At 52.6% G+C, this 24,320-nt stretch overlaps 1 protein-coding gene and 1 pseudogene across 1 annotated transcript; both read right to left on the bottom strand.

The window, feature by feature from the left end:
* Positions 1-1,789: 1,789 nt before the first annotated feature.
* On the bottom strand, positions 1,790-4,773 carry LOC112313843 (leukocyte immunoglobulin-like receptor subfamily A member 5). Its single transcript, XM_053915062.1, is given in 6 exon segments — positions 1,790-1,995; positions 2,139-2,189; positions 3,396-3,698; positions 3,844-4,128; positions 4,584-4,619; positions 4,740-4,773. Coding segments are annotated over 6 exon segments (846 nt in total). The 3' UTR covers positions 1,790-1,858.
* Positions 4,774-9,809: 5,036 nt separating this feature from the next.
* LOC128779626 (leukocyte immunoglobulin-like receptor subfamily A member 6) lies at positions 9,810-22,832 on the bottom strand (annotated as a pseudogene).
* Positions 22,833-24,320: the final 1,488 nt, after the last annotated feature.

Genomic DNA, 24,320 nt, shown 5'->3' with positions numbered 1-24,320 from the left:
GCTGGTCACTGTGCTGTGACACTGTGTGTGGGGGAGGGGTCCAATAGGGAGCAATGGCACTCGCTCCACTCTCTGCGCTACTCAGTCACTCCCTCTGCTACCCACAACCAAATTGGGCCCCTCTGGTGCTGATTCCCGAGTGGGTGGGTTTGTGTACATTCTAGGCCCCTGTGGGTCTCTCCAACGAACTCTCCTGTGAGGCTGGGAGTTTCACCTGCTGCCGGCTCAACCCCCACATGTGTTTTGAATCTGAGGTTTGAGGCTTTATTTCTCTGCGCTGGTGCCGTGGGTTGCATGGTCTGTTTCACTCCCCTGCCATTCCTCCCGGTTTATCTGTGCGAGAATGTGGGACCGCAGGGTCTGCCAGCCACCACCTCGTGGGGTCTGCTAGCTGCAGCCTTGCCTTCCCCGTTCCACAATCTGCCACCTCGCTGGGTCCGCTAGCCACCATCTTGTGGTGAGTCCTCTCTGCCCGGCTGCCCGTCTCTGTCCCTCCTATGGGTCTGGATGAATGTTTCTTCTTTATCTCCTTGGTTGTCGGACTTCCATACAGTTCAATTTTCTGTCAGTTCTGGTTGTTTTTTGTTTTTAAATTGTTGTTGTCCTTCTTTTGGTTGTGCAAGGAGGCACAGTGTGGCTACCTATACCTCCATCTTGGCCCGAAGTCTCCAATTGATGTTTTGATTATGAAATTGACGTGCATTCCTGGAATGAGATACCTGCCTGGCCGGGATGGATGGCACAGTTTATGCCGTGATGCATCTTGCTGAGATTGTGTTCAGGACTCTGCTCTGGTTCACGTGAGAGAGCTTCCTGTGAGGCTCCCTCTGTGTAGCTCCCTCGTTTGGTTTGGCCATCAAGTTACTTCTGGCCTGATAAACTGTGGTGGCAGATGTGCCTTCCTCCTTTCCTCTTAGGAGAGGCTTGTGTAAGGCTGTTGTGTGTATGTTCCTGTCTCTGTGCGTGTCCACGTGTGTATTTCTGTGTGTTTCATACATGCATGAGTGTTGTGAAGCATTTGCCAGGGAAGCTTTTCAGACTCTGAGTTCACGTTGCAGGAACATCTTTAATTACAAGTGGAATGTAGTTAATACACAGGACAGCCCACAGTTTCACATTCCCCCCACACACGAGTGAAGTCACACGGCCCCAGTGCTGTGTGGTCTGACTTGTCCCATGTAGCGTCACGCTCTCACGATGCATCTGTGGCGCTGCCCTGTCTGTATCTCATCTCTCTGTGGCTGCGTGACACTCCCTCGCACAGGTCGCCCCACCTGCATCTCAGCACATGGGGAAGGACACGTAGGTGGTCTCTTGTCTTCGCCTTTTTCTTCTCTAAGATGTTCATTCACAGTTGTAAATTTTCCAGTGTGTAGGATGGACGTGTGAGATTTACATTATCAGTCATGGAAAGCACTCTCTCCCTTCCATTTTTGTTCTAAATTGACACACTGATTCTGGAGAAGTCTGTTGCTTTGATTCCAAAGCGTAGGGGTATTACTTATCTGTGATTGCAGAATCAGGGGACTCCCACGGGGCCCCAGAAGCTGCTGGGGGTCCATGTCAGGTCACCAGGCTGGCTGGGCCCATAGTGAGTGTCCTTTTGGCAGTTCCTGTGCTTTCTGGGGTCCCTGCAGGTCCCCACCCTGGAGTGTGGGGTCTGGGTCCTTCCTGGGCTAGTGGATGGCCAGAGCAGTGTAGACACTGGGCTCATCTGGGGGTTCCCCTGCCACCTCTGCTCCCCTGGACAAATCAACAGTTTCCCCACCTGTGGTCAGACTGTCCTTCAGCACCTCCTGGGCCGTCAGATGGGCTCCATGGCTCCCCCTCTCTGAACCATGCCCTGTCCTCTCTGTGTTCAGGTCCTGGTGGCAGCCTGGGCCATTCTCTCGCTGTCTTGAGCCTGAAACAGCAGCACTCCGAGGACCACCAGGACCGAGCCAGCCACGCCCATGCGGATGAGATTCTCCACTGTGTAGTCTTGGGGGTGGGAGGCTGCAAAATGTGGACAAAGATGTTGCAGAGATCACAGCAGACAAATTCCCCTGGGTCCTGGATGCCCACCAGGTTCACCTGCCTCCCCTTGACAGACAGGACCCTCCACACCCAGCCCCATAACTGAGGATTCGCCTACTCGCTTCTCGTGTTATCTGAGCTGTTGTGTGATGGGCCGATGGTGTCGGCTGCTCCTTGAACAACACAAAGAAGTGGGCGCGTGAGGAGTTGATGCCACTTGAGCCAACTGACCTCAGAACCCTCCCGTTTCCCATGGCGTGACTGCTCCCAGCCCCTTGGCGAACCCTTTCTCTGCTGTGAGGGTCCTGTCTGCTGCCACGGGTCCTGTCAGTCTGCCGGGGACTGTTCAGTGTAGACTTTGCTCCTGGGGCCCTTTGGAACATAAGCTGGCTTTGCCCCAAGGATTCAGGTTGGGTGAGAAATGAGGTCTCTCATTACAGAACAGAGGACGTCCCTGTAATCTCTCTGCTCACTGTAGGAGACTGACCCATCCCAGCTCACTCTTCTGGAGATGGGAGCTTTTATTTACTCAGCAGCTGAGGACTCAGGGTCCATGGGTTGGTCTCATCTATACACACAGACATATACGGGGCACTCGAACAATTCTTGAGCTCTGAGTATAGGCAATTTCATGACTAAAACTTCAAAATGCACCTGAAGTCAAAAATAAACATTTAAAAGCATTTTTAAAAAACCTTCTTAATAATGAGAGGTTATTTTCATAATAAATGGGTGAATTTAACATAATTCCAGTGAAAATAAGAGTAGAATTAACCTTTTTGAAGTCAGAAATGTTTAAAACTCAAATTTATATATGCAAATGTTCCCTTAGAGTTCTTAGAAAGGAGCAGGAGGAACAGACCAGAGAACCCAGAACCACGGAGCAGACAGAAGAGCCCTCAGCGTGGGCAGGAGCCCCCAGTTCTTCCTGGGCCGGGCACAGTCCCTCCTCACTCTCAGGTGAGCACTGAGTCATGGAGGCTCAGGTGAGCCCAGGGGCTGCAGAGCAGGGCCCGTAGGCAGGGTGGTATTCCCTCTGGGAGAGGGTGCAGTGGGGACTGGGACCCCAGGGGCTCCGAGTCTGAGATGAAGATGCAGGAGGTGAGTGTGGGGGGGAGGGGATCTGTCCTCTCTGCTCCATCTAATCACGTTTTTCCTCAATTCACACGCATCTCACTCCATCCTCCCTGCTCTTTCCTTTTGCTGAGATTCAGAAAAGGGGACTCAGAGGTAGGAGGTGCTGTATCTTTTATCTCTGAGGGGCTGGACCCCCCTCCGTGGAACCTCTGCACTACTCATTTATTTCTGGCCCCGAATGTCCTAGGGACAGGGGCCAGAGGTGAGGGAGCACAGACAGGACAGGGTCAGGAGTCCCTCACCTGAGGCCAGGAGCTCCAGGGGGTCACTGGGCTGTGACCACATGTGGGGTCTGTTCCTGTAACAGCCGTAGCATCTGAATGTCCAGCTGTGGTTAGGGGTCACAGGGCCCACAGGGAACAGGGACTGGAACTGCCCAGTGGGGTGTTGCTGTGAGTCCAGGGTCCAGAAGGGCCTGTGTTCTCCTTCCTCAGTCAGAATGAACCTGTCAAATCCCTCCTGTGAGCCACACTGGAGGGTCACGGTCCCTCCTGGGGTCATGACAGGGCTGGGCAGGGCTGAGAGGCTGCGTTTGTAGTAGGCTCCTAGGAGAGAAGGAGGCAGCGTGTTAAATGGGGCTCACACCTCCCTCACGTCCCCCAGGGCTGGGCTGTGAGGGGGAGTTACCCTGAGAGCATCCCCCTTCCTAAGGGCAGAGCCTGAGGCTGGGACCCCTGAGTGTCCTCTCACCTGTCACCACCAGCTACAGGGGGTCACTGCGTTCTGACCAGCCAGTGGAGCTGAGATAGTAACAGTGATATCTCCCTGCATACTGCCCTGCCATGTGTATGATGGGGAACTTGGCTTTGTTCCCGGGTTCCAGTGGCTTCTGTGCATCCCAGTGTGTTGAGATCCCCTCTTTATCCAGACGGTATTCCTTAGCCTCCAGGATCCCCTCACACCAGATGGTCACTGAGCTCCTCCAGGGGATCATAGAGCTTGGCTCAGCCCAAAGGGTAGGTTTGGGGAGGGTCCCTGGAAGGAATTAGAACCTGGGTTGCAAGACATTTCCACCCCCAGTGCCCAGATCTCAGTCCCAGGACCTTCTGTGATGTCCCCCGTCTGTCAGCCCAGATCTCCTTTTCTAATTTTAAAAGGGCATTTTCCACTGCTTTTAGAGAGGGGGGAAGGGTGGGAGAGAGAGAGGGAGAGAGAGGGAGAGAGAGGGAGAGAGAGGGAGAGAGAGGGGGAGATGGAGAACAAGAGAGCGCAAGAGAGAGGGAAACACTAATATGAGAGGGAAACATGGGGGCCCCATGTGTGAGTCCTGACTGGCAATCGAGCCTAAAGCCTTTCACTTTGATGAAGAACGACACCCAACCACTGAACCAGCCAGCTGAGACAGATTTTCTCCCTTTTTAGATGATGGGACAGAGCCTCCTTGTCCTCAATGACAAGGTGAAACCTGGTACTTCCTGGAACAGACTCACCTGCCTGCACTGGGGTCCTCAGGCCCACGCTCAGCCCTGCAAGAGAGGCTCTGTGAGAGATTTGCCCTGAATCCTGAGCAGATCCCTCCTCCCCGGGAGCCTCCTGAGTCCTGGGGTCCTCACAGAGCAGGGCTTCCCTCCCCCTTCACATCTCACCGAGGCAGAGCAGGGCCGTGAGGCTGGGGGACATGGCGTCTCCTCTCTGAGCCCAGCTGTGCAGAAGGAAGAGACCACAGAGTCCTCAGGGTGGATAGACTCACAGGGTGTGGCCACTGGGAGGCTGGCCATTCCTGTCACAGTGTAGTACATCAGCAGCCCCTCAGGAAGGGGAACAGTGTCTCCCCAGGAGTCTGACTCTCATTCCCATGATGGAGCAGGAAACAGGTCCTGAGCCTCCTGAGATGCCCCTTGCAGGTGAGGGGAGCCAAGGCCATCCTTCCTGGTTAGAGGTTCTGCCACCAGGTCCCTTCACCCTCCGCCCAGTGATCACCTCCCTGTGGGTCCTCCCCACGCACCGTGGTCACCCAGGCCCTGGAGATGCTTCAGGAAGATGGGGTCCCTGTGCCTGCAGAGCTCAGCTCAGCACAGACATGGTCTGCTCCTCACTGTGCAGTTCAGGCGAGTGTCACTGTGACCGTGAGCACAACAGGGACACGCAGGGAAATAAGGAAGGAAACACGTCCCTTGCTCTGGCTCCGGAGTGCGGTTTTCTATCACAGCCGCCTCATGAACTTCTCGTTTTTCTTAGCCAGATGTCCACCCACACGTCCCAGGGAACAAGGTTGACTCATTCCCGCCTCCTCAGAGGCCTTCTCTCTTGGTCAGGGCTGTCCCCTCGTCCTGTGGCCCTACCCTCAGGTCTTCTGCTTTGGGGGACAATGAGTGGGTTAGTGCTCTAGTGTTGGTGACAAAGCTCGTTCTTGTTTAAATGCTCCTCCATCATCCACTTCCTCTGTGTTATCGAGCAATAACATTCACTCTCTGAGCCTCAGTTTTCCCAAGGGAGACATGTGATGAACCCCACTCCTCAGAGTGGATGTGAAGTGGTTGTGCCTGGGCCCTGGGAGGGATCAGTCCTCATTGATTTCTAGATCTGCTGGAGATGTGTGGGCTGAGACGTGAGAACAGCAGCCTTTGTGACTCCCCAGTCAAGGTGGACAATGGAGAAAGAGAGGGAGAGAAACATCACTGTCTCGTTGCCTCTCGCACGCCCCCTACTGGGGACCTGGCCCACAACCCAGGCATGTGCCCTGACTGGGAATTGAACCAGCGACCCTTTGGTTCACAGGCCGGCACTCAATCCACTGAGCCACACCAGCCAGGGCGACCTATTACATTTAAAAGACATGATGGGACACGGTGGGTCTGCAGGGCAGGGGAGAGTCTCAGGGTGGGGGGCAGAAGTGGGGACAACTGTAACTGAACAATAAAAAAAAATTAAAAAGAAGAAAGAAAGAAAGAAAAGAAAATGTAAAAAAATAAAAACAAAAGACGTGATGGAATACCTACAACGCACCATGGAATCTTTCTAGGAGCAAGGATCACCCCAGCAAATGGAAGCTCCAATGACTCGTTCAGTTTATAGTCTAGACAGGAGCATGGATAAGAAACCACAAGATAAGTAAATAAGTAAATAAATAAATAAGTAAATATCCTGAGGTTAAAGGGGTGGCCACTATCCCACATGCACCAGGCGTGGGCTTTGAGGAGCCAGGTCCCTGTGGGGCCACACTCTGTTCCCTTTTGCTGTGAGGAGGAATCTGCAGTGGGGAGGGGGCCCAGCTCCTTTCTGTTATCTGTCACCACCAGAGGTAGGGGGTCACTCTTCTCTGAGTAGCCCTTGGAGCTGTGACATGTACCCTCCTACCACCCTGCCGTGTGTGACTTTGTGGATTCCACGGGGAAATTGGTCTCGTTGCTGCAGTCCTGTGGGGCCTTCGCAGCGCTGTGTGCAAAGCCCCTCTCTTTACACAAACTGTAGAGACATTAGCCTGCAGAGGCCCCCGGACGCCAGAAGCTCACAGGGCTCCTCTGAGCATCAGTCCAGATGGAGAGTTTGGGGAGGACCCTTGGAAAGGAATCGGACCTGAAGTGTCTGGGGTGCCCTTTTCCCCTTTGGCTTCCTCAGCTTCCTCCCTCCCAGACCCATCTCCACCAGCCCACACCTGCGGCACCCTCCCCAGCTGCCAAGCAGGGTTATTGGGCTGAAGCGAAAGGTTCTGGGGAAGGATCACCTGCCTGTAGCAAGTCCCACGAGCTTGGACAGAGCCCCGGAACTGTTTGTAGATATAATGCATGCAACAGCGACAATGGAAGTATGTGAGGATAAAAGAGCTACGTGTTTGTATGGTTCCTACATGTCCCTGGAAGAGGTAAATTATTAAACCGCACTTGGCTGTGTAGAGTGGGTGATGTGTGAGAGTATCTATGACAGCCACTTAAACAGCACTCAAAGATGTGTAGTTAACACACCTACAGAGAAATTAAAATGGAATACTAAAAGCATGCTTTAAAGCCAAGGGAAGGGAAGAGAAAGAGAAAGAAGAGCAACCAATAAAGAGACAAACAGAAAAATACAATAAAATAAAAACCTAAATATCAAACAAGACCTTGCTATATGCAGTCTGTAAGAAATTCGCTTGAAATACAATGACGTAAAAAGGTTAAAAGAAAAAGAATTGCCCTGGCTGGTGTAGGTCAGTGGACTGAGTGTGGGCTGTGAACCAAAGGGTTGCCGGTTCGGTTCTCAGTCAGGGCACAGGACTGGGTCGTGGGCCAGGTCCCCAGTAGGGGGCGAGTGAGAGCCAACCACACATTGATGTTTCTCCCTCTCTTCCTCCCTCCCCTCCCCTCTCTCTAAAAATAAATAAATAAAACCTTTAAAAATATATTTAAAAAAAAGTAAAAGAATGAGCAACATGGCTAAACCTTGAAAACATTGTGCTAAGTGAAATAATCCAGACACAAAAGGCCACTGGCTGTAAGACCCCACTCATGCGGACCACACCGAATCAGCAGACTCCTAGGAGCAGCACGCAGCACAGAGACTACCCACAGCTGGTTATGAGGGGGCGCGAGAGTTACTGTTTATTGGGTACAGAGTTTCTGCTTCAGATGATGCAAAGGTTCTGAAACGAATAGTGCGGACCGTGGCCTAACACGGTGTATTACTTAATGCCACTGAGCTGTACACTTAACCGTGGCTAAAAGGCAGGTTTGGTGTTATGTGTATCTTCCCACATTAACGGAAGAGAAAGATGATAAAGAAAGATGTTTGTACCATGCAAACACTAATCGAAAGAAAATTGAAGTGGCTGAATTGATTTGCTGTCACAAATCACCACAAACTCAGTGGCTTCAAACAATACAAATTTATTATCTTACAATTCTGGGAGTGAAAAGTCAAAAATCAGAGTCTTTGGTGGACAGTCAGAGAATAGGAGTCATTTGCCTACTTCATCTTGGTCCAGAACCAGAAACTGGAAATGCGATCGATTGCTATGGACTGACCATGTATCCAGTGATATTGGAAAACTCCTGTTTAATCTGAGTAATACATCTTTGTATTACTTTGGATTTTCTATGCAAACCACTGTTTAATCTCTGAGGGATATGTTATTAGTCTTATCCACTCCGTGTTTATAATTGCATTTTGTTTCGTTGGTTGGTACCTCCAGGGCTCTGTGAAATAGAAGACGTCACAAGGACAATACTGGGATCACTCCCAATCCTAGAGAGCAGGAGCTCAAGGCCCGAACTTTAGGAAAGATGTCCAGCGTTGATCATTAAACATGCCTTTATAAAGTAAGAAATTCCCTTTTATTTCTAATAATGAGTTTGTGTTTTCATTGTGAATTGTTGTGCATTTTATCAAAGGCTTTCTCCGTGTCTATCGAGGTGAGAATTGCTTACTTGCTCCCATAATGGGCTGTATTATATTGATTTTTAAACTAAATGTATGGGGGGCGACATGTATCCCATAAGATTCATAAGATTACATAGGTTTCAGGTGTACAATTTTATGGTCCATCATCTGTATATTACATTGTGATTATTTTCAATTATTTCAAGCTCCTCTACCCTTCCACCCCCCCCCAAAACCCACGCTAGTCATGGTGTATTATATATATTGCTGAATCTTATTTGTGAATATTTGTAGCAGTGTTCATCTAAGTTCATGAGAATGATCTCCCTGTGATTTTCCATTTTGTAATCTCCTTGTCAGGTTTTGGAGACAGTATTTTCCAGGCTGATAGAATGTGTTGGGGTGTGCTTCTTCTTTTTCTACTCTCAGGAAATGTTTGTGTAACTTGGGCATGTGTGTGTGAGAGTGTGTTATAAATGCAGAAGCATTCAGAAGAAATCTCCAAGGAAGCCTCCTGAACTGAAACATTTATAATGTTGCAAAATGATGACCACAGTAGCATTAGCTAACACCTCCTTCCTGTTGCAGAGTTGCCGTTTGTTTTCGGGTGAGAACCCTCCATGATCCACTCTCTTAGCAACATTCAAAAATACGACGACGGTGTTAGTAGCTACAATCGCCTTGCTGTGCATTACAGCCCTGGAATTTGTCGCTCTTTTAGCTGGAAGTTTGTACCTTTTAATGGGTATCTCCCCGTTTCGCCTCCCTTCCACTGCTGGTAACTCACACTCTACCCTTTGTTTCTATCATTTTGACTTTTTACTATTCCACAGCATTCAGTTGTAAGACAGTTTCTTATTACAAAGTAAATGTATTTAATGTACACATAAGGTGATACAAAATTTCTATTAATCCTTATGTCTAATAAATTCTCCACTGGAAGGTGTCCATTATAACTACATGTTCTAATATATTGGTATCAAATTGTTTATAGTGTTCTGTTATCTATTTAGAGTCTGTAAGATCTATCATGCTGTCCTGATAGAGGTGACCAGTGTCTCTCTCTTTGTCTCATGTCCATTGTGCTAGACTTTGTGTGATCAATGTTTTCACAATGAATTATTTTGGTTTTGTTGCTTTTTCTCTATTTTTGTTTGTCTTCATTAGTATCTGCTCATTATTATATCCCTTCTTCTACTGTCATTTATAATAATTTGCTATTCTTTCTCTAATTCTTCTTTATTGAATTTATTGGCATGGCATTGGTTAACAAAAATTATAGAGATTTCTGGTGTACAATTCTATACTACTTGGTAAAATAAATTAGGTCATTTATTTTAGACTTTTATTTTCTAACATATTTGCTCATGCTTCTTAATTTTCTTATTTCATACATTTGTTGTATAATATTCATGTTATCATTAATTTAAACATTCACTTCTTCTCAATAATCAGTTAACACACTGATTATTGATAAGGCTATTGCTTGGACTACAAAATTTTTGGATGTCATTTATCTTCAACTGTAAAATCAGTTGAAGCTGCTGGGGGTCCATGTCAGGTCTCCAGGCTGACTGGGGTCACTAGCTGAGTGTCCTTGGGGGCAGCTCCTGTTCCTTTGGGGGTCCCTGCAGGCCCTCTCCCTGGAGTTTGGGGTCTGGGTCCTTCCTTGGCTACTGGATGGCCAGAGAAGCATACAAACTGGGCACATTTGGGGGCTCCCCTGACAGGGAGGCGGAGGGTGCCCTTATCTCCTGTTTGAGGCCCAAGTGGGTCAGCTGGGCGTAGGTCACATCCTGGGGGACAGCAGATGCAGCAGCCTGGGGCAGGGGGACAGAGAGAGGGATGAGAGGTGGTTGGGGTTGGGGAAGCCTGGGACCTGGAGAGGACGGGACTCACCTGACTGTCCATCTGTTTGTCCTCTTTTGTTTGTCTGCCCTTCATATCCAGCAATTCCTCTGACAGGGGGGAAGGAGAGGCGGCCATTCCCTGCCTGGGCCTTGATGTTGAGCTGGTCACCTGGGCGTAAGTCAGTCCCTGGGGGTCATCATGGGGCCTGCTCTGCTGCAGAGAAACAGTGAGACAGAACACGCGAATCCTTGTTCCCACAGTTGAAACCCTCTAGTCAGGTGTCCACATGGTGTCAGAGTGACGACTTAACCTTCAGATCAGAGGAGGTCACTCTCCCGATGGAATCTGCAGGGACGCCCTGAGCCTTGGGTCTCCTGGTGCTTCTACGGATCTGACTCTACCTAATGCTCTGTCTCTTGCTTGTGTGACTCCAGCCAGAGGGCCCATCAGGCTGAAGCAGCATGTCCTGCCTCAGGACCTTTGCACCTGCTGTTTCCTCTGTTCTCCCCCCTCACCACACGCCCCACCCCCTGCTCTTGCTTCATCCTCCTTCACAGCACTTGGCTCTCCAGGATGCCACCTGCCTGTTTGCAGGTGTCTGCCTCACTCACAGGTGAGCTCGTGGGGTGTGGAGAAAGGCTGGTCAGGGTGGCACCACAGCACCAACATGGAGCCAGTAACCAGTGAGCTCCCATCACAGCTGCTGCATGAGTGAGTGAGGGGACCCTGGGACCTGCGGGTGTTCATTCACTCATGCTTCCTCCTGAGACCTGGGCTGCACAAGGTCAGACAGAGAATGAGGAGCCAGCATAGGGGACCATGCAGGAGGGGTCATGAGGTCACAGGAAAGCGGGAAGAGTGAGTCACAGCAGGATGACCTGGTGCCCAGAAGGAAAGGTCAGTGTGGACGCTGCTGAGAACTAGGGTGAGGTGAGGGAGTGACCACTGGAGTAAACTGGTTGACAGGAAGGTCCTTGGTGGGCTGGACAGGAGCAGCGGTCTTACCCAAGGGTCCAGCTCCATGCCCTCTCCAGGCTGTGGGTCCCTCATGGCAGCGTCTGCAGGGGGAGAATGGGGTGTTGTCTCCTGGCAGGGTCCCTGAGATCTCAGGGCTGGAGACCCACCTGCTCCCAATGGGCCACTAACCCAGGGGTGAGGTGAGGGGCCAGGTTACCCAGTGTGGATTTCAGTCCCTCTCACCCCTAACCCCCTCATTCTCCCAGCCTGTCCCCTTCCCCATCACCTCCTGAAATCCCTATACGCCCCACCCCCCAGGGCAGCTGTCCCTTCCTCTCACAGAGGGGCTCTTCCTGGGCGTCCGCACCTGGGCTGGAGCTGGGGGAAGAGGCAGGGGAGTTAGAGGCAGTGCAGGGCCTCGGGTGGGGGCGGGGATCTTCAGGGCAGGAATTACCTGGTCTGCAGGCCTCTGTCCTTGGGCTCCTGGTCTGTGGCCCCTGCAAGAGATTGGACGTCAGCCTGTCTCTGGGCTGGTCAAGAGGGACAGTCTCAGCCCTGGTTGGGTACAGACCCCTCCCGTGTGATTCCGGAGGAAAGAAGGAAACCTTAACATGCTTGTGCGTATGTTTCATGTTTCAGGAGATTGAAAACGATGAAAGATTGCCTTACATTTGTGCAACTCTGCTGATGTTGAGTGTTTCCTTTCTAGATTTTTTTTTCATTTATTTTTAGATAGAGGGGAAGGGAGGGAGAGAGGGAGAGAAACAAGAATGTGTGGCTGCCTCCAACCTGCCCCCACCCCCAATGGGGACACAACTCACCACCCAGGCATGTGCTCTGACCAAGAATCGAACCAGTGACTGGTTTACAGGCCAGCTCTCAGTTCACTGAGACACATTGGCAGCAGCCCTTTCTAGAGTTTCTGATGTGAGGCTCTGGAGAAATCTGTTGCTCAGAGGACCTTCCCCATCTACTTGATTTTCCTGCGGCAGGTGCTCTGAGTCCTTCTCTCCTGTGACCGGGGCACCCCATCCCCTACTCACCCAATGTCCTGCCTTTGTTCTGACGCTGGTGTCGGAGGAGGAGGAAGAGGAGGAGGAAGAGCAGCAGGACAAGGGCCACCGAGACTCCGATCAGCACATTCCAGTACCATTGGAGACCTTGGGCTGGAGTGACGTCATGAATGAGCCAAAGGTGCCATTTAACAAGCACCTACTGTGTACGAGGCATGTGCTGGGTCTGTCGTTCATCTCTTCTAACCTCACAGCCCTCATGCACCAGGGATGGCTGACCTACCACCCAGTCCACTGCGGCTCAGAGAGGTCAGCCACGTGCCCCGGGTCACCCGGCCTGGCTAGGGCAGGGCTGGGATTGGACCCTGGGACCTGGGTTCCCTGTGCTGTCCTCATGCTGCCCCAGGTGGTTATCAGCTCCAAGCTCTGGGCTCTTCACCTGCAGGGGCCTGTCCTGTCTCACCTGGACCTGAGGGACCTTCTTATTACCCGTCCCCCAGAATAGCAGGGACACAGGAGGGGCAGGGGTGTGTGGTGAACCCTAAAAACCTCTTGGGAAGTTTGAGCTGGGCTGGGACTCTGCCTCCCTGAGCTCTGTGAGGCCCCTTATGTCACCTAATGTCACTGCAGGCCTGTGAGCAGGAGGGGACCAGGGATGACAGACATGAACCTGACACGCAGGGAAGAGAAGGGACCTTGGGCCCCACAGTGGGAGCAGCAGAGCCGGGACCTGAACCAGGTCTGACTCCTGGCCTCTCTTCCTTCTGAGCTGAGCACCTGAGCTGCAGAATAGACCTGGATGCCCCAAACCCATCTCTTCCCTGCCCCTCCCTGTGCACTGTCACTGTCACTGCTACAGAGGGGAGGGTCCCCATAACATCACATCCTGGGGGCTTCCCTGTGAGGACCCCCTCCCAGGAGGGCAGAGCCAGAACTGAAAGGAAATCTAAGCTCTGGACCACGAGTCTCTCCTTTTACCCTTGGAGACACTGAGGCACAGGGAAGGGAAGGGTGTATCTGAGTTGGAGCTTCCAGAGGTGCCTGGACTTGCACAGGACTCAGCCCCTGACCCCATGGACACACTCACCACCTCCTCACACAGACTCTCACTTATCACTCTGTGGGCCTGACTCTGAGTTGGGGAGGGGCCGATCCTCAGAGACTTCTGGAAATTCAGGACGGGGGTGAGGGGTGGGGACTGCCTTCTCCCCACTTGATTCAGCTGTTCCTCTCCCAGCCTGGACCCAACATGTCCCTCTGCCATGTCCACCCCTCCTGTCACCTGCCAGCCCCAGAGCCCTGGCATTCCTATGGTTCTGGCATCTCTGCCTGACTCCTAGCCCCTGAGACAAAGTCCCCACCCTGAATGTTTGGGGGTCATGAGACCCCCTGATGGACCCTCAGAACTTCCCGGGGCTGCTCTGTGCTCCCTCTGAGCAGAGTTCTCAGGGACTCACCAGCGTGGGGATGGGCCCTGTGGCTAAGGGCCTGGGGTCTCCAGAGGGTCCTGGGAAGGAGGACAGACCGCTGTGAGGGTGTGGGGCTGACTTTGGATTCAGCAGAGCACCTAGATTCTTCCTGTGAATCTGCTCTATGGCCCCCCAACGCATGCCTTTGGCCCACCTACAATGGTTGATCCCTGGTGAGGGGGTGGGGTGGACCCTCACCCGGGTCCCTAAGGGCCAGATGTCCTGTTGGTGACCGTCCCTAGAGACCTCTCCCTCCCTTTTCAGTCCATATCTCTTCTGGAGACAGGACCCTGAGCTAACAGCTCAGAAGGCAGGGTTCGGGGCTCCTCACCTGAGACCAGGAGCTCCAGGGGGTCACTGGCCTCTGACAATAGGTAGGGGCTCCTGTGGTTTGCGCTGTAGCACCTGTAGGTCCCCCCATGGGCTGAGGTCACAGGACCCATGGAGAACTATGCCTGGTGCTGCTGAGCAAGGGACTGTGATCTGAGACGCAGGGGGGGATAGGCTTCCCCTCCTTGGTCAGAAGGAAAGTGTCCCTCAAGCTCTGTGACTGACGCAGCAGGATCACTTTCTCTCTTGAGGCCACTGTGGGTCCTGGCTGCATGATGAGGGAGGGTCTGTCAGGGAGCCATCCTAGAGAGAGGGGCGGGTGAGGGGCTGCCACCCACCTTGTTCTCACCTGAGAGTCACCAGGCCCCTTTCTGAGGACTCTCCTCTGTCTGTCTCTGTTTTCTCTGTGTCTCCCCCTCCCTTCCCTTCTCCTTCCCTTCTTAGGGATCCCTCACCCTTTGTCCTGGCCATCACTACCTGACATCCCCAGCAGGGTCTGAACAGACTCTGGGTCCCTGACTGAACCTGCTGGCTCCTCACCTGCCACCAGAATATCCAGGGGGTCACTGGGGGCTGACCACTTGGAGGAGAGGTTGTGTCCACCATAGCACCTGTACCGGCCCCCATGGGAGCCGCTCACAGTGTCCAGGGAGAAGTCAGCCTTAGAGAGCCCAGCCTGGGGCTGCAGGACAGAGCTTTGGGAGAGGTCCTGTCCCCACTCCTTGGACAGAGAGAATCTGTCATAGCCAAGGTCAGAGTGACACTGGAGGGTCAGGCTCTGTCCTGAGGCCACAATGGGGCCCTGCAGGGTCAGGAGGGAGGGCTTCTCTGAGCCACCTGCAGGGACCAGACAGGAGTGACAGGGGATGCTCCTCCCATGAACTCTGCTCCTGGCCTGGCCCCCAGGTCTCCCCGTCTCTCTCTCTGTGTCTCTGGCCCAGGAACCCCTGTGCTCCCCTCACCCCACCTCTCACATGGGGCTCCCCTCCCCGAAAAGACTTCAGGAACCTGTCTGGTGCCTCAATACATGGAAGGACTAGCTTGGGACTTCCTCACCTGAGACCAGGAGCTCCAGGGGGTCACTGGGCTGTGACCACATCTGAGGGTTGTTCCTGTAATAACCATAACATCTGAATGTCCCGCTCTGTCTGGGGATCACGGGGCCCACAGGGAACAGGGCCTGGGACTGCCCACTTGGGTCTCGCTGTGAGTCCAGCGTCCAGGAGAGCCTGTCTTTTCCTTCCTCAGTCAGAATGAACCTGTGAAATCCCTCACATGAGTGACATCTGAGAGTCACATTCCCTCCTGGGGTCACTACAGGGCTGGGCAGGGCTGAGAGGCTGGGTTTGCTGTAGTAGTGGAATCCTAGGAGAGAGGGAGGCAGCATGTTAAATGGGGCTCACACCTCCCTCACGACCCCCAGGACTAGGCTGTGAGGGGGAGACCCCCTGAGAGCATCCCCCTTCCTGAGGGCAGAGCCTGAGGCTGGGACCCCTGAGTGTCCCCTCACCTGTCACCACCAGCTCCAGGGGGTCACTGCGCTCTGACCAGCCAGTGGGGCTGAGATAGAAGCAGCGATATCTCCCTGCATACTGCTCTGTCATGTGTGTGATGGAGAACTTGGCCTTGTTCCCAGGATCCAGTGGCTTCTGTGCGTCCCAGTGTGTTGAGATCCCCTCTTTATCCAGACGGTATTCCTTAGCCTCCAGGATCCCCTGACACCAGATGGTCACTGAGCTCCTCCAGGGGATCACAGAGCCTGGCTCAGCCCAGAGGGTCGGTTTTTGGGGGGCCCCTGGAAGGAATGAGGGGCTGAGTCAGAACATTTCCTACCCTCAGTGCCCAGCTTTCAGCCCCCAACATTTCAGATGCCCTTCATCTGTCATCCCAGAGTGGCTGTTCTTCATTCCCAACTTCCCAGGGGATGGCCTCATGTCCCCAGTGGGGAATGACACCTGGGAGGCCTGGAGACAGACTCACCTGCCTGCACTGGGGTCCTTAGGCCCACACTCAGCCCTGCAAGAGAGGCCCTGTGAGAGATTTGCCCTGAATCCTGAGCAGATCCCTCCTCCCTGGGAGCCTCCCGAGTCCTGGGGTCCTCACAGAGCAGGGCTTCCCTCCCCCCTCACATCTCACCGAGGCAGAGCAGGGCCGCGAGGCTGGGGGACATGGCGTCTCCTCTCTGAGCCCAGCTGTGCAGAAGGAAGAGACCACAGAGTCCTCAGGGTAGAGACTCACAGGGTGTGGCCACTGGGAGGCTGGCCGTCCCTGTCACGGGGTTGTCATGTCACCAGCCCCTCAGGAAGGGGACAGTGTCTCATCAGGGTCTAGCTCTCATTCCCATGATGGAGGAAGAAGTAGACCATCAGCCCCCTGAGACGCCCCTTGCATGTGAGGTGACCCAGGGCACCGCCCTCCAGGGCCTCTGCCACGAGGTCCCCTTCCCCTTCAGCCCGATATCAGCCCCTCCCTGTGAGTCTTCTCCATGGACGGTCACCCAGGCCCTGGAGATGCTTCAGGAAGACGGGGTCCCTGTGCCTGCAGAGCCCAGCTCAGCACAGACAGGGTCTGCTCCTCACTGTGCAGTTCAGGCGAGTGTCACTGTGACCATGAGCACAACGGGGACACGCAGGGAAGTACGGGAACGGAACACGTCCCTTCCCCGGGCCCAGAGTGTGGTTTTCTCTCTCTCTCAGCCACCATCACCGACTTCTCGTTTTTCTTAGCAACAGTGTCCACCCCACCTTCCCGGGGACAAGCCTCTGAGTGATCCCCACCCCTCAGTGCCCCTTGTTTCCCTGTCCAAACCTCCTCCTCGTGCTGTCGTCCTGCCTTCAAAATTTAGGCAACGTTGACCTGGGCCAGAATTCTGATGTTTACTTAAAGCTGATATTCACTTAAATACTCATCATCCAATGTCCATGTATCCTTGAGTGGTAATGTCCTGTCTCTGCCTCAGTTTCCTCATCTGGATCCTGTTGTCACAAACCCCAGTCCCCACAGTGGTTGTGGGTCAGTGGTTCATGGGAGGGAGATGTCCACTTCCAGACCAGATGAAGATGTGAGTGGCTGGGACATGAGAGGATCAAGGTGTCCAGGGTCAAGGGCAGGATTGTTTCATCCACTCAGGACCTTGTCTGCTCTGAGTACCAAGCACAGCTACTCACAGCAGCTCCACAGTATGCAGGCACAGACAGGGCAGGAAAAGAAATGTTCCCAAGTGGAGAGGGGACCACAGTGGAGAACAGAGATTGAAACTAAGTGGCTCCCAGTTACCAGGACCATCCATGGGTCACAGGGAGGAAATTTCCCCCCTGAGTGGACAGAGAGTGACCCCAGGTCCTCACAGGAAGTGGGGGTCAGGGAGCAGGTGAAGGCTGGAAGTGTGGTCCCTGCCCTGAGATTCTGTGTGAGCTCTGGCATGTCTCTGCCCACTCGCCCAAGTTCATGGTCAGCAGTGAGCAGTTTCCCTTGTGTGTCCTGAAACAGACTGAGTCCAGTACGTCAGCCATGGGTGTCTGTCCTGTGTGTGTGTGTGTGTGAGGCTCCCATGGACCAGCCCTGATGGGCAGAATGCTGAGCAGGTGCTGAGTCTGAGAGAGTGGACGGCATGGGGCAGGGGCAGTGGCCACAGCCCCTGGTCAGCCTGACTCCCTAGAGAGCCCTGGAGAATCTGTGGGAGACCAGGTGTGTGAGGGGAGAGACTCCCACAAGAGTGGACAGTGGAGAAATCCTAATGATGACAGACGGTGCTGTGGACGCCGTCTACTGACACTGGGGACTGTCACATGCAGCGAAAGAGTCAGTAGGAAAATATGAGAGCAATTTAAGATGATCATGTGTAAATACTGAACAAGAAGGGAGGATTCAATTACTTGAGCCAGGAATGTGAATTATTTTACAGAAGAATGTAATGACTTAGAAATCTGACAGATGAAAAACCCAAGAGAGGGACACATTAAAACAATTATTCCTATCATGGATGAGACAGAGCTGAAGGTCCAATTATGAAAGTGGAGTCCAATACTGAGGAAATTTCTAGAATGCAGCATAGGGAGCCCAGAAGTGGGGGCTGGCGGTACTGGGGGCTAGAATGAACGGGGCCAATGTCACACTGATCATGTGAGAAGGAAAGAAGTGACATTTAATAACAGCTCCAGAGATAAATAGTCAAACATTTTACAGAGATGTGGAAAGACCAGCTGGTGAGAAGGGCATATATGCAAAAATAAAATCTGTATCTTGACCTTTTGTGGTAAGTGAAAAAATGGAAGGTTAAACAAAAACACAAAAACTTATTCTACACTGAATTGTACACATAAAATGGTTCATTTGAGGCCCTAGCTGATAGCTCAATTGGTTAGAGCAACATCCAGTATGCCAAGGTTGTGAGTTCGATTCCTGATCACGGCACACACAAGAAGCAAATGATGAATGGTCAGTACATAGAACAACAGGTCTATGGCGCTCGCTCTCTCTCTTCCTCTCTCTCTCTCTCTCCCTCTCTCTCTCTCTCCCTCTCTCTCTCTCTCTCCCCTTCTCTCTCTCATCTATAAAAGTGGTAGCGGGAAAATGGAGACAACTGCACTTGAACAATAATAAAAAATGTAAAAAGAACAAAGAAAGAGAAAAAATTAAATTTGGTTTATTTTGTTTTATGTGAATTTCAACTCAAATGGCCTGGTTCCCTAAAAAGCCCTATAATTACTTCCTAGAGGAAGTGCACATCACCATAGTGACAAGCTCTCTGGGACCAGACTTCCTCACAGCAGAGAGGACACAGGTGTCTCCAGAAGACAGTGGAGACACACCTTCCAGGAGCAGGTTGTTAGTGAAGATTGTGCGCGGAGCCCCATTGGCTTTCAGGACCAGGTGAGTGTGTCAGCTGGGCCAGTCCCTCAGCGGGAACCTGTGTCTCCTCCCAACCCCACCCAGTGAGGCTGCGTCTCCAGGAGAGAGAACAGATTTCTGGCGAGAGAGCCTCAACCACAGGGGGCGTTTTCCCTTCTGATGACTTGAATCATGCACTTTAATTGAAATAAGAAAGTGTTTCCTAGTTACTTGATAAAGCAAATGAGACTGAAACTAGGCATTTCCAGAGCAGCAAGTTTTTAGATATTTTCATCTTTTTACTCATGGGGAAAGGAATAGAAAGTGGTGTAATTCAGTTAGGAGAACAAACACACAAAACTGGAGAAAGTGAGATGCAACAGCGAAGGAAAATGACAAAAACAAAATTAAAAAATGTTTAATTTCTATCATGTGATCCACAAACTTACTTAATATTTGATGTCAACTGTATTGAAGAATAAAACTGCTTTATAAAGGAAGGAAATGATGTCACATGCTACTTGGATGTGTCTGAAGGACAAGTCCTGCATATGAGCAATGAGTCCTCCGCCTGCAGTGAGCCGCAGACATGCAAGGCAGCATGTCCCAGATTATCTTCCAGAACCTTCTGGGCACAATTCCAAGGCTCTTACTGTGAATGGTGCTCCTTTACCTCTGTGTTCAGGTCCTGGTGGCAGCCTGGGCCATTCTCTCGCTGCCTCGAGCCTGAAACAGCAGCAGCCCAAGGACCACCAGGACCAAGCCAGCCACGCCCATGCGGATGAGATTCTCCACTGTGTAGTCTCGGGGGTGGGAGGCTGCAAAATGTGGACAAAGATGTTGCAGAGGTCACAGCAGACAAGTCCCCCTGGGTCCTGGATGCCCACCGGGTGCACCTGCCTCCCCTTGACAGACAGGAGCCTGTGCACCCAGCCCCATAACTGAGGATTCGCGTACTCACCACTCCTGTTATCTGAGCTGTTGTGTGATGGGCCGATGGTGTCGGCTGCTCCTTGAACAACACAAAGAAGTGGGCGCGTGAGGAGTTGATGCCACTTGAGCCAACTGACCTCAGAACCCTCCATTTCCCATGATGTGACTGCTCCCAGCCCCTTGGCGAACCCTTTCTCTGCTGTGAGGGTCCTGTCTGCTGCCACGGGTCCTGTCAGTCTGCCGGGGACTGTTCAGTGTAGACTTTGCTCCTGGGGCCCTTTGGAACATAGGCTGGCTTTGCCCCAAGGATTCAGGTTGGGTGAGAAATGAGGTCTCTCATTACAGAACAGAGGACGTCCCTGTAATCTCTCTGCTCACTGTAGGAGACTGACCCATCCCAGCTCACTCTTCTGGAGATGGGAGCTTTTATTCACTCAGCAGCTGAGGACTCAGGGTCCATGGGTTGGTCTCATCTATACACACAGACATGTACGGGGCACTCGAAAAATTCTTCGGCTCTGAGTATAGGCAATTTTATGAATAAAACTTTAAAATGCATCTGAAGTCAAAAATACACCTTTTAAAGCAAGTTTTAAAAACCTCTTAATAACAAAAGGTTATTTTCATAATAAATGGGCAAATTTAACACAATTGCAGTTAAATAGGAGTAGAATTCCCTTTTTGAAGACAGAAATGTTTATAACTCAAATTTATATATGAAAACACTGCCTGAAAGTTTTCAGAAAAGAACAGGAACAGACAAGGGCCCCCAGAACCATGGAGCAGACAGGAGAGCCCTCAGCGTGGGCGGGAGCCCCCAGCTCCTCCTGGGCGGGTCACGGCCCCTCCTCACTCTCAGGTGAGCACTGAGCGCTGGAGGCTCATGTGAGCCCAGGGGTCTGCAGAGCTGGGCGGGCAGGGCGGAAGCTGCTCTCTCTGAGAGGGGCCCCAGTGTGGGGGGAACCCCAGGGGCTCAGACTCTGAGATGAAGATGCAGGAGGTGAGTGGGGGAGGGGATCTGCCCTCTCTGCTCAGTCTAATCACCTTTCTCCTCACATCACATACATCTCACTCCGTCCTCCCTGCTGTTTCTCTCTGCTGAGATTCAGGACAGGGGGCTCAGGGGTGGGAGGCCCTGTCTCTTTCTACCTGTCATGGGTGGATGCCCCTCTGTGGAACCTCCTGCACTCCTCATTTATTTCTGTCCTTGATTTTCCCAGGGACGGGGCCCTGAGCTGAGTGAGCACAGAAAGTATAGGGTCCCGGGCACCTCACCTGAGACCAGGAGCTCCAGGGGTTCACTGGGCTGTGACCACACCTGGGGGATTTGCCTGTAACAGCCATAACATCTGAATGTCCGCCTGTGGCTGCAGGTCACAGGGCCCACAAGGAACAGGGACTGGAACTGCCCACTGGGGTGTGGCTGTGAGTCCAGGGTCCAGGAGAGCCTGTCTTCTCCTTCCTTAGTCAGAATGAACCTGTGAAATCCCTCCCGGGAGCCACACTGGAGGGTCATGGTCCCTCCTGAGGTCACGATGGGGCTGGGCAAAACTGAGAGGCTGGGTTTGCTGTAGGCTCCTAGGAGAGAAGGAGGCAGCGTGTTAAATGGGGCTCACACCTCCCTCACGTCCCCCAGGGCTGGGCTGTGAGGGGGAGACCCCCTGAGAGCATCCCCTTTCCTGAGGGCAGAGCCTGAGGCTGGGACCCCTGAGTGTCCTCTCACCTGTCACCACCAGCTCCAGGGGGTCACTGTGCCCTGACCAGCCAGTGGGGCTGAGATAGAAGCAGCGATATCTCCCTGCATACTGCTCTGTCATCTGTGTGATGGAGAACTTGGTCTTGTTCCCGGGATCCAGGGACTTCTGTGTGTTCCAGGACGCTGAACTTCTCTCTTTATACAGACGGAACTCCTGGGCCTGCAGTGCCCCCTGACACCAGAGGGTCACAGGGCTACCCCTGGGAATCACAGAACCTGGCTCAGCCCAGAGAGTGGGTTTGGGAAAGGTCTCTGGAAAGAATCAGAGGCTGGGTCACATGACATTCATCCCCAGTCCCCAGGTCACAGCCCCAGGACTCTCCCAGATGTCCCCCATCTGTCAGCCCAGATCTAATTTTTTCCTTTTTCTTTAATTTTTACAGGTACCTTTTTCTTTGCTTTTAGAGAGAGAGGAACAGTGGGAGAGAGCAAACGAGAGAGAGGGAAACATTGGTATGAGAAACGTCGGGTTCCTCTCCTGTGGTTCCTGACCAGGAACTGAGCCCACAGTCCTTCGCTTTGCTGGACGATGGCCAACTACTGAGCCACCGGGCAAAGGCTGATCTTTTTTAGCTGATTAGGCTGTGCCTGCTTGTCAATGAGAAGGTGAAACCTGGTTCTTCTGGGGACAGACTCACCTGCCTGCACTGGGGTCCTCAGGCCCACGCTCAGCCCTGCAAGAGAGGCCCTGTGAGAGATTTGCCCTGAATACTGAGCAGATCCCTCCTCCCCGGGAGCCTCCTGAGTCCTGGGGTCCTCACAGAGGGGTCTTCCCCTTCCCCCTCACATCTCACCGAGGCAGAGCAGGGTTGTGAGGCTGGGGGGCATGGCGTCTCCTCTCTGGTTCTGGCTTTTCAGAAGGAAGAGACCACAGAGTCCTCAGAACAGAGAGACAAACTGGGTGTGGTCACTGGGAGGCTGTCCCTACTTGTCTCGGTGACGTCACATCAGCAGCCCCACAAGAAGAGGAACAGTGTCTCCCCAGAGGCCTGGTTGCTGTTTCCAGGATCAAGCAGCAAACTGATTTGGAGCCTCCTGAGATGCCCTTTGCATCTGAGATGACCCAGGCACATCCTTCCAGGTTAGAAGCCTCCCTGTCAGGGTCCCCTTCACCCTCTGCCCAGCCATCAGCACCTCCCTGTGGGTCCTCCCCATGGACATGGTCACCCAGGCCCTGGAGACGCTTCAGAAAGATGGGGTCCCTGTGCCTGCAGAGCTCAGCTCAGCACAGACATGGTCTGCTCCTCACTGTGCAGTTCAGGCGAGTGTCACTGTGACCGTGAGCACAACAGGGACACGCAGGGAAATAAGGAAGGAAACACGTCCCTTGCTCTGGCTCCGGTGTGCGGTTTTCTATCACAGCCGCCTCATGAACTTCTCGTTTTTCTTAGCCAGATGTCCACCCACACGTCCCAGGGAACAAGGCTGACTCATTCCCGCCTCTTCAGAGGCCTTCTCTCTTGGTCAGGGCTGCCCCCTTGTCCTGTGGCTCTACCCTCAGGTCTTCCCCTTTTGGGGACAATGAGTAGGTTAGTGCCCTAGTGTTGGTGACAAAGCTCGTTCCTGTTTAAATGCTCCTCCATCATCCACTGCCCTTTTGGTGTCAAGCAATCATATTGAATCTCTGAGCCTCAGTTTCCCCACAGGGAACATGTCGTCACAAACTGCACTCCTCAGAGTGGACGCACGGTGGCTGTGCCTGGGCCCCAGGAGGGACCATTCTCGTTGGACTCCAGATCTGCTGGAGATGTGTGGGCTGAGACGTGAGCACATCAATGTTTGTGACTCCACAGTCAAGGTGCACAATGGATATGCCCCCTCGGGAGCCCCATCTGCTCCTAACTTCTGAAATGTGCACTGTACTCAGTGCAGAGAAAGAGAAGCAAAAGTTCCCAGTATCAGAGGCATCAACAGCAGATAAAACAGGCCAGAGCTGAGCAGTCTCCACTTCCCGGGACAAGCAAGGGTCATCGGAGGCCTCACACACAGAGAGGGCATTTGGAAAGAGCAGAGCATTAGAAGCAGTGTTTCTCCCCCCCCCTATGTTTTGGTGACGGGCCCTGGAATATTGCTGCCCACTGACGGCCCATGGTCAGCACTGAGCCACATGCCCTGCGTGTGTGTGAAGCAGACTCCGTCCAGTCAGTCTGACACGGGCGTCTGCCCAGGTGTGAGTGTGAGGCTCACCTTGGAGCCATCCCTGCCAGGTACCACACAGGTAGATGTTAAGTTTGGGGAGTGCGGGCACTTTAGTTCTTTTGTGTGTGAATATCAGGAGACTCTTGGGAAAAACTCTCCATGGACAACTGGGTGTGAGGGAGGTGAGTGTCCCACGGGAATGGACGCCAAAGAGATACCCTCAGAATGCCGCATACCTGTGTGGAAGACTGTCTACAGAGTCACTGAAGGGACTAATGTTTCTGAGAAAACACTAAGAATATATGAAACTCAATTTTAAAGACTTTATTTATTTTTAGAGGGGAAGGAAGGGAGAAAGAGGGAGAGAAACATCAGTGTGTGGTTACCTCTTGTGCGCCCCCTACTGGGAACCTGGCCTGAAACCCAGGCATGTGCCCTGACTGGGAATCGAACCAGCGACCCTTTGATTTGCAGGCCGGCACTCGATTCACTGAGCCACCAGCCAGGACTATATTAGTCTGTTTTTTTTTTTTAATTTGTGTTTTGATCTTTCTTATTTTTGTGCCACACACAGATATGTTTTCTTTTATTCCA

This window comes from Desmodus rotundus, chromosome 12 (assembly GCF_022682495.2).
Source record: "Desmodus rotundus isolate HL8 chromosome 12, HLdesRot8A.1, whole genome shotgun sequence".
In the NCBI taxonomy this organism is placed as follows: domain Eukaryota; kingdom Metazoa; phylum Chordata; class Mammalia; order Chiroptera; family Phyllostomidae; genus Desmodus; species Desmodus rotundus.
Note: the sequence above shows the minus strand (reverse complement) of the source record. Positions and strands in the feature narration are given on the sequence as shown.